At 47.6% G+C, this 10,037-nt stretch overlaps 2 protein-coding genes across 2 annotated transcripts; both read left to right on the forward strand.

Moving 5' to 3' along the window:
* The first annotated feature begins 445 nt into the window (after window positions 1-445).
* Window positions 446-779, forward strand: LOC148816433 (histone H4). Its single transcript, XM_088939850.1, has one exon. It carries the CDS (start codon window positions 446-448, stop codon window positions 755-757), a length of 312 nt encoding a protein of 103 aa, XP_088795976.1. The 3' UTR covers window positions 758-779.
* Window positions 780-1,510: 731 nt separating this feature from the next.
* Window positions 1,511-2,074, forward strand: LOC148816434 (histone H2B 1/2-like). Its single transcript, XM_088939883.1, has one exon. The coding sequence runs from the start codon at window positions 1,557-1,559 to the stop codon at window positions 1,929-1,931; it is 375 nt and encodes a 124-aa protein (XP_088796009.1). The 5' UTR covers window positions 1,511-1,556; the 3' UTR covers window positions 1,932-2,074.
* The last annotated feature ends 7,963 nt before the right edge of the window (window positions 2,075-10,037 follow it).

Here is a 10,037-nt window from a genome sequence, read left to right on the forward strand (position 1 = left end):
TACTTTAGGTGGAACATTTCCTTTTAAGCGTTTTAAAAGATGTCCTTATATAAGAACGAAATATGTACTTCTTCAACGATGAATGCTTTATGTCAGCTATTCATGACCCTCATACACAGTAGTACACTACATTTTCCATTCCGAATTCTGTGTTTTTGTGTTGTGCGGGGAATTAGATCTAAATCTACACGAGAATATTACAGCACCTCGGGTCGCATCAACATGAACATTGAATACTCGAGGTCTGTCCTCTGCAGCGCTGCTGTGGGAGAGAGCTCATGGCAGGGAAGGGGTTCATGTGCAGTCTGGGCTGCTGCTGCAGTCGGAGAGGAGGCGGAGTCAGTGCGCCTCCGGTCTCAAGCAGGTCCGCTCTCAGGCTTGAAAAGAGAAGCGCCGCGGCTGCAGCCCAGCAGTGTGTGTCGTGTTCACAACTGATAACTAGAACATGTCTGGAAGAGGCAAAGGCGGAAAGGGACTCGGGAAAGGAGGCGCTAAGCGTCACCGCAAGGTTCTCCGCGACAACATCCAGGGAATCACCAAGCCCGCCATCCGCCGCCTGGCTCGCCGTGGGGGAGTGAAGCGGATCTCCGGGCTGATCTACGAGGAGACCCGCGGGGTGCTGAAGGTGTTCCTGGAGAACGTCATCCGCGACGCCGTCACCTACACCGAGCACGCCAAGAGGAAGACCGTCACCGCCATGGACGTGGTGTACGCGCTGAAGCGCCAGGGCCGCACCCTGTACGGCTTCGGAGGCTGAACAGGAGCGGAGCTGCACTGCCGGACCGGACCCCGCCGTATCAACCCAAAGGCTCTTTTAAGAGCCACCCACCTTCTCGGAAGAGAGCTAAAGTCTGAAATGTGATTGTAGAATGGCTTTTTAAACCAAAAGTATATACCCGAAAGGTTAAAAAAGTGCTTTAATTGGTAACTACTAAAAGAAATGTAAAGCAACTGATTCACAGACCGGGCGCTCTGCACTGCACGCATAAACGCAGCCAGGTTCAAGAAGGGAAATGCTTTCAAAATCGTGGGAAATTGCAATTTGGTCACGAGTACAGAATGCCGTTCAGTTTCTAAATAGATCATTATTATTTTTTACTTGCGCTTTAAAGAAAGCCGAAACTGGCCGTTTCTAACTCCCCGCCCCCACAGACAGCTAAAAGTTGTCTAGAATATCTCCAAAACTGTGCTTTGGACTTCGAGTTGCACAAATTGCACAGTTCACTTCAAGCACATTGTTTAGTAGGGTAGGAGACATAAGCGGAATGAGAGTCGGATTTCAGAAAATCTGCACGTAGTGCTAAACGGATCACACGGCCCTTTGTTCCTGTGTGCGCGGGCGGAGGGGAGAGAGAGGCGCCTGGAGTCAGAGCGAGCGGCTCGGGCGCTCAGCCGCTTGAATTTCATTGGCGCAGAGCGCAGCCAATAGGAGAGCAGCTCTCTCGCTGACCAATGAGCCGCCTTCTGAGCTGAGCGAGCTGATTTGCATGCGGCCGCTATAAATAGGGGGCTGCAGGAGGCGTGAGCTTTCATATCTTTGTACGCAGTGAGTGAAGATGCCTGAACCAGCGAAGTCAGCTGCTAAGAAGGGCTCCAAGAAAGCCGTGACCAAGACGGCCGCCAAGGGCACCAAGAAGCGCAGAAAGACCAGGAAGGAGAGCTACGCCATCTACGTGTACAAGGTGCTGAAGCAGGTGCACCCGGACACCGGCATCTCGTCGAAGGCCATGGGCATCATGAACTCGTTCGTCAGCGACATCTTCGAGCGCATCGCCGGCGAGGCCTCCCGCCTGGCGCACTACAACAAGCGCTCCACCATCACCTCCCGGGAGATCCAGACCGCCGTGCGCCTGTTGCTGCCCGGAGAGCTGGCCAAGCACGCCGTCTCCGAGGGCACCAAGGCCGTCACCAAGTACACCAGCTCCAAGTAAACCCGGCCCGCCCGTCCCCGATCAGCGAACCCAAAGGCTCTTTTAAGAGCCGCCCACAGAGTCTGTAAAAGAGCAGCGATCGCTTCTTTGTGTACGTTTCTGGTTTTGGGCCTGTTATGTTTTTAATAAACCGATTTATTTTATTTTAATTGAGCAGTCTAGTTATTATGTGAGCCGGAATACTGCAGCGTGTTGGAGCCGCAGACCAAGTCTGGAGTTTCGTCAGACCGGGTTATTATCTAGTTATGAAACCCGACACTAAATAAACAGCTGAATGCTTTCATTAGATCTTGATGGTATCTGATTTTATGTTATAAACACTCAATCCGTTCATGGGAAATATGTCCCTTCAGGCTCTCTGAAGGTCGTTGTGTATCTAGAATATAAGATGCATTCTGAAGAAGTGTGGTTTGTCATGGTTATTTGACCGGGAGTAACTAGCATGAGTGCAGTTCGTGCCTCCGAGCTCTCCGGCAGGGAAGAGGTTAACGTGCAGTTTCTGCTGCTGCACGAGTCGGAGGAGGCGGCTCGTGCTGTCGGTGGCCCTCGTGTCTCACCCGGGTCCGCTCGCAAGTTTCACTTTTCTGTTCTTCGTTTCCGTTTCAAAATTTAGGTGTTTAAACTGCATCGAAATGGAGATACGTGTCGGCGTTTTTAAGCAGTCCAACCTGCATGGAAACAACCCCTCGATTTCTGAGCTGAAACAATTATTTCAGTTCTTGTTGATTGGAGACATTATGTGTCTTATTTTTTATTTTTTAAGTTGCTGTTTATCCTAAACTGAAGTCTGTTTTGAAAATGCAGGATATTGAACTTTCTGGATCATACTAATCTTGAACATAGAGGACAATGATACAATAACAGATAGACGTCAAACTGACACTGTGTAGTGAAGGCTCTGCAAAGCGTTTGAATAGAATTTCAGTTGAAATAATTACATACCAAAATCCTGTCTGGGACTGACAGAGAAAAAGCAGCTCCTTTGATTTAGAAGCAGTTACCGGTCCGATGGAAAAGTCTCCCCGATTGTCAGGTTACAGCTCAGGCAGGGCAGAGCTCCTGGGCGCAGAGACCACGAGTGTCCAGCAGAGGGAGCAGGAGGGACGGACTCGTGATCGCGGCGCTGAGAGGAAACATCCACAACAGGGCACGTTAGCCTGGAAAACAAAGCGATTGTCTTTAAAATAAGAGCAGCAGTCCACAGAAATGCACGATTTAAACTGTGCATCTCGGGTGAGTTAAATAATTGTTTCTGCTGGCTGTTTAATAGCTCTTAGTGTCGCGTCATTAACCAATAGTAAACAGCGCAGAGGTTGAAGGACTGTATTTAATTTGCTAATTTAATTGCTGGTTTAAAAGCTGTCTGAAGTGTCGCCGAGGGCGCAGGGAGAGAAATACAGTTCCGCTGTTCGAGAAAAGAGCGGTGTCATTATATGGATTGTAACCGTTGTAAACGGAAGATATTTCAAGGGTTTGTTTTGCTGTTAAGGAGTTGTGTGTCGTTTCCTGTCCTCTCGATCTGGGGACTGGCTAAAGCCTGGAAAGGCTGGCAGATTTTAGTCTGAAACTATTTTATTTTAATACATTTTTGTATTCCTTAAAAATAGCAGTTTCCTGTCGGAATGCTACCAGGGTTATATAAAAGCGCAGGTTTAATAATTTAAGCAACAGAAATATTCTGAACCTTTCCCCAGCCCTTTAAAATTCAGACTATCTCACTGATGGGTTAGTATGTTCCTCATGAAGATGATTTGCTCTCGACCTGCAGCACAGCTCCAGTGAAAGCAGTGACCGCACTGTTCCCGTAGCTATTAGATTTAAAAGGCGCTGCCTCAGCACTTTAATCACTGCCCCCAAATCATTTCTCTCTTTCCTGATAAGTACAGGTATTCTGAATTACAGCACGGTAGTTTTATCCAGCGGCACAATTCCGGGAAAAAGGAGTCTCCCCTGTCATTCATCTGCACTGGTGTCTATTAGAGTTCGAGGGGCTTTCTCCAGTCTTATAAAATGTATTCCCCAGGCTGTTTTCACTGGTAAATATGTTCCTCATGAGGATGGTTAGCTCTTGTCCTACAGCACAGTTCCAGGGTATTACAGTGAGAACAGTGATTATCCAGGGTATTCCAGCTCACTGTTCCTTGTGGGTATTAGAGGTCAGAGGGCTCTGCCCCAGCTCTTAAATCACTGCGTCAAACCCATTCATCTGCACTCTTCTCTGCTAGAGTTCTGAGGGCTTTGCCCCAGCGCAGTGTTGAAGATCCCTGTTTGGGGTGGTGTGCCCTGTGGACTTTGCAGTGAGACATTGGTATATTTTATTTTCATTTTTTTTCCATGTGCGTCTCCTCACTTTTTAAGAGAGAGCTCAGTCTAAAATAACCCAAGCACACAGCCAACTCTGCTTTTTTCCTGTGTTAAACACCCTCATGCAAGTCTACCTGTGAGAATGTGCAGCTCTTGTGCCCAGGTTCAACTATTTGTGAGTATTATGAGGCTTTGAGTCCTTGTATATATGACATACATATTTTATTGCTAAGACTTGCATTTTGCTGGGGATTTTGTGAAGTTTTTATCTGCATTGTGAATAATAACATCAGGCAATTTCTTTCTTCTCTGACATAAGCACTAGACACAGTATCAGTCATTGCAAAGCTCCGCAGAACAGAAAAAAATCATGTTACTTGCCAGTGAGGGTCTTGAGCACTTTCCAGCCCTGTAACACAGAGCCCAGCTGCCATCAAACACCCACCAGCAGTCCTCTCTGATGTCTGGGAGCTGCCCTGGGCTGGTTTGGATCCTGCAGGTTGCTGCGTGAGGTGTGAAATTTTGGCACAGAGAGATTTTTGTCTTCTTCTCTTCATACACTTTAGCAACAGGCAAACCTCGCTGTGTGTTTTGCTGTCAGACTGCAGAATCGTGCTCTGATTTTGATCATGTCCTTGTCTGTGCAGTCATGCGGCAGGATGGAGACACCATGAGCCTCACTCTCCCGACACAGAGCACAGCCGAACCAGCACCTCCCCTGGAGACACCGTGAGCCTCACTCTCCCGACACAGAGCACAGCCGGACCAGCACCTCCCCTGGAGACACCGTGAGCCTCACTCTCCCGACACAGAGCACAGCCGGACCAGCACCTCCCCTGGAGACACCGTGAGCCTCACTCTCCCGACACAGAGCACAGCCGGACCAGCACCTCCCCTGGAGACACCGTGAGCCTCACTCTCCCGACACAGAGCACAGCCGGACCAGCACCTCCCCTGGAGACACCGTGAGCCTCACTCTCCCGACACAGAGCACAGCCGGACCAGCACCTCCCCTGGAGACACCGTGAGCCGCACTCTCCCGACACAGAGCACAGCCGGACCAGCACCTCCCCTGGAGACACCGTGAGCCGCACTCTCCCGACACAGAGCACAGCCGGACCAGCACCTCCCCTGGAGACACCGTGAGCCTCACTCTCCCGACACAGAGCACAGCCGGACCAGCACCTCCCCTGGAGACACCGTGAGCCTCACTCTCCCGACACAGAGCACAGCCGGACCAGCACCTCCCCTGGAGACACCGTGAGCCGCACTCTCCCGACACAGAGCACAGCCGGACCAGCACCTCCCCTGGAGACACCGTGAGCCTCACTCTCCCGACACAGAGCACAGCCGGACCAGCACCTCCCCTGGAGACACCGTGAGCCTCACTCTCCCGACACAGAGCACAGCCGGACCAGCACCTCCCCTGGAGACACCGTGAGCCACACTCTCCCGACACAGAGCACAGCCGGACCAGCACCTCCCCTGGAGACACCGTGAGCCTCACTCTCCCGACACAGAGCACAGCCGGACCAGCACCTCCCCTGGAGACACCGTGAGCCACACTCTCCCGACACAGAGCACAGCCGGACCAGCACCTCCCCTGGAGACACCGTGAGCCTCACTCTCCCGACACAGAGCACAGCCGGACCAGCACCTCCCCTGGAGACACCATGAGACCAGCACCTCCCCTGGAGACACCGTGAGCCTCACTCTCCTGACACAGAGCACAGCTGGACCATCCATGTTGTTGATATTCAATTTCTAATTCGAGCAAGAAGCAGCACAAGCTGAAACAGTGACCCTGGTCTTTACAAGAAGGTAGAACTACAGCATTTGCTGCCCTTATTCTGTGATGTATAGAGGCAGAGTTGTATTAGTTGTGTTCGTTCTTCTGGCTGAGGGATCATTCGATGTGCCAACACTGTTCCAGCTCACGTCAGACATGAGTTACAACTTGCCTTTGACTCAAGAACCCAAGAGGTATTGGAGTCAAGCTATTCATATTTGTTTTAAATGTAACACTTTCAGTGTTTGATCATTGGTTTTGTATTTGAGAACTGTAAGATGTTAAAGATCGAGAGTTTGTTTTGTTATTGGCAGAAGTCTCTGGGCAGAACAAAAGACTTTACTGTCTGTACTGGAAAGTAATTGTTCCTCTTGTGTATTTTTGACAGGAAGAGACACAGTCGCTCTCCCCTGCAGGACCTGCGTCATGTGACCTCCAGTCTCCGCTCAGGAAGGTGGACAAGAGGCGTCTCGCTCAGCCATCAGGGCTTCAGGCAGCACCAGGAGCTGGGAGGTGATTTATTTCTGCTGATCTGTTGTAACTTTGTGATTTGTTGTGTTTCAGTGGCAGTGTTGCGAGTTCTGTTTTGTTTATTCACTGAGTTTACTAACACTGTGGAGTTGTATGTTGTTCTTTGGTAACAATATTCTCTAAGCAAATAAATAATAATACAGTGAAATGTCAAACGTTTTCAGTTATTCGATACAAATGATTGTGTCAGGTGAGAGGTTGAGTGTGAAGCAGTCTGCAGCTCTGTGTTCTAGTTTAGTGATGAGAAAGTCTTCTCTGGCCTTCAGTCCCACTGGAGTCTCTGTCAGTGAGCAGCTCAGTGCTGGAGACTGTGTTCTGAACCCTGACAGTGCTGTAAGGTCTCCTGTGTTTGAGATGTAGGTGTTCAGGAAGTGTGGGGCCACAGCAGGTATGATCCCCAGCTGTGTTTATTGTCACTCAGTAGGACCTGCACACTGGTGACATCTGTATTTTATTTTCCAGGACAAACTGCGTGCACAGGCACACTCTTGTTTTCAGACCCACTCGTGATTTCAAATCCACAGTGCAAATACAATTTCCCCCTCTCAGTGCATTGCTTTAACGACTCAGATGTCATAACAAGCAACATAATTAGAAGAAAGAAGCAACTTATTATAAACCTGGGTCTATGGAGGGGCTTTTACAGGAACATTTCATTGCATTGATCTCAACTCTGAGCTCAAAAAAGCGGCTGAGTTTGGCTTCTTAATTACAAAACAAGAACAATGATCTAATTATTTTTTTCTGAATATGTTTAATGTTTAAATAATTTATATTCTATGAACAGAGTTGGCACTAGTTTTAAACACTGTATCTCAGTGCTGTCAAGTAAGATTTGGCTGAGAGATGTTTCTGTTAATGGGGCTGAGTGATTGACTTCTCTGGTGAGCTGCTGTGAAAACAGTCATTTCTTTTAATCCAAGATTTCTGTTTAGTCCTGATTCTGCTGCCTGTGTCCAGAGGCAGGGGACAATTAAAAACTGAACTTTAAAGCACCTGGTAGTTGTGTTTTTGTCCAAACCACTCATCCCTCCATTTCCCCAGCTATGAGGCTGTTAAAAGGCACTTTAATAACACTGGTACATGAGGCTGCTGGGGGTCTCAGTTTGTGCAGTAGAAGCTGCCCTCCAGTGTTTCAGCTGGTGACACTCAGGGCACCTGCGGGCTCTGCAGTGTCTCTTACAGAGAAGCTCCTTCTGTCCTCATGTGGCCACGATCAGGAGACGTCCGAGAGAATCTGACTGATTTCATTTAAGAGCTCAGAGTCTGTTCCTTAGACAATGCCATCTGTTTGAGATGTGAGCAGCACTGCAGCAGAGAATGTATTTAAACTATCAGATATATTCTTGTTTTCTTTAATTTCTTTGAATATATTTAAAACTGCAGTTTCAGCTTGTGGCTGCAGTGTGCCGATACGTTGAGGAGTACAGGTCATGCATATACAGTACTGATGTTTCACAGTATTGAACAAAGAATTGAAATAATAGCACACCAATAGGAACAACAGGAAACTCTTCTTTTAAAAAATCCAATACATTCGGGTTTTACCGACAGAAGTAAACCTTGTTAGACTGATGAGCCCTAATCAGGACAGTCCAGATGTCGGACAGGCTGATCTCTAACGAGACACGAAGTGGAATTAGATGTCCGGCTCTGCGGCTCTGATCGCTGGTGTTGTAAGAAGGTCAGAGCGAGTTATCCACATTTGTCCCGTGTTTGATAAACCAATTTGAGATTTGTTTGCAATTGTATTTATTTCAATCCGTGTTGTATCTGAAGGTGATTAAATGACACCGGCTCAGAAACCAGTTCTCTCGGGTGCTGGTTGATCATGTCTCTGTAAGTTACGTCGACCTCTTACTTGTATAAACAGATCAGTATTCTGGGATAGTTGGGACTGTGGAGTCACCCATACTGAGAGAGAATATGAGTTTAATGCCTCTGTTTTGAGGATGAGTTTTTCTTACTTTATTAGTCTTTCATGTATGATATTAAAAATATCAGCACAGAGGCCGAATTCTCAGAATATAAATCCACAATCGACACTCCTGTCAGCTGTCTGCTACAGCGAGCAGTTCGGATGTTTAAATAAAGAGGTTTTGGTGCATGTGCGAGACCTGTTTCTAGCTCTGAATTTATGAAAACTAATTTAGGTGAATTAGCAAAGTGATGCTCTTGTCCTCTTTTCTGAAATGAGTCATTTGCTGGACCAGAACGCGTTCCGTGATTAAAACACTCCTGTCACACAGTTGCCTGATTGACCTCTGTCTGCAAGAGTGGTGGTTTACAATTTCAGACTCATCACTCCTGTCTCTGTAAAGTCCCCCAGACAGGCAGTGAATTTCAAGTCAATATTCAACCCTGAAGCATAAGGTGATTTCAGATCGCCTCAATGATGGTCATAAATTTCACAAAGCAAAAAATCCCTTTATTTAATCACCTTACTGGCACATCTTAGAGCAAAACCTGCTTTCATCTGACCTGAAACTGGAATAAAAATCAACTTTCAGCAGGATTGAGACCCACAGCACAGGGCCAGATCTGCACTGGAGTGGCCCTGGCAGAGCTTGAGTCAGTGTGCGGAGATGAGTGGGCACGAACTCCAGTGTCCTGGTGGTACAGACTCATCCCGAGCGACTTGTGGCTGTAACTGCTGCCAGAGGGGCTTCAAACATTTACTGACTCAGGAGGTGAGTACTTCTGTAATCAAAATTTTTTATTTTGCAGTTTTTGTTGACATTTAACTCCTTTTCACCATTTAAAAAGTTCAGTTTGAACATTTCTTTAACATAAGCACATTACAATTCTGTACATTTCTAATTCAACGCACATAGACATCATCAATAGGGTGTGAATACTTTTGCAAGACACTGTAATTCACAGTAAGGGTATCTGAAGGAAGACCAGGGACCCCTGTCACTGCACTGGGTCTTTGGTTTGGAGATTCTGATTCAGAGGGAAGAGTCGCCTACTGATCCAACACCTCTTCCAGCAGCAGCCTTTCCAGTCTTTCCCCTGTGCTGTCTTCTCCAGGAGTCAGGAATTGTCATTCTGGAATCAGCGAGGAAAGGAAGAGGCAGACTGCGTCCCTGCTCACGGAGAAGAGGAGCAGACTCTGGCTGGACAGGGAGGGAGGTAAGAGCGCCTGTGTCTGTGAGCTCAGGGTGACAGCAGTGCAGGAGGGAAGGTGAACATCCTGAGAGGAGAACAGGAGCTGACGGAAAGGGGCAAGAGGGGCTGAGAGCTGGACAAGATCACTTTCAGACAAGAAACATTTCATATGAGCAAGGCAATAAAATAGCCTTCACAATAATACAGCATAGACAGGTCTGAAAACAAGAACATTAAATAATATTCAGTCTGTTAACATTTAATGAGAAGCCTTGTCAAGTCAGAATAATAAATTAACAAATTAGAAGTCATATTTAAAGACAGACTGTAATCTTGAAACCTGTTGAATATCAGCCAAAAGATCAAAAACC

This window comes from Atractosteus spatula, chromosome 22, assembly GCF_055471065.1.
Source record: "Atractosteus spatula isolate fAtrSpa1 chromosome 22, fAtrSpa1.hap1, whole genome shotgun sequence".
In the NCBI taxonomy this organism is placed as follows: Eukaryota; Metazoa; Chordata; class Actinopteri; order Semionotiformes; family Lepisosteidae; genus Atractosteus; species Atractosteus spatula.

Coding starts and splice junctions, on each gene's coding strand:
- LOC148816433 (XM_088939850.1), top strand. CDS start 446: ATGTCTGGAAGAGGCAAAGGCGGAAAGGGACTCGGGAAAGGAGGCGCT.
- LOC148816434 (XM_088939883.1), top strand. CDS start 1,557: ATGCCTGAACCAGCGAAGTCAGCTGCTAAGAAGGGCTCCAAGAAAGCC.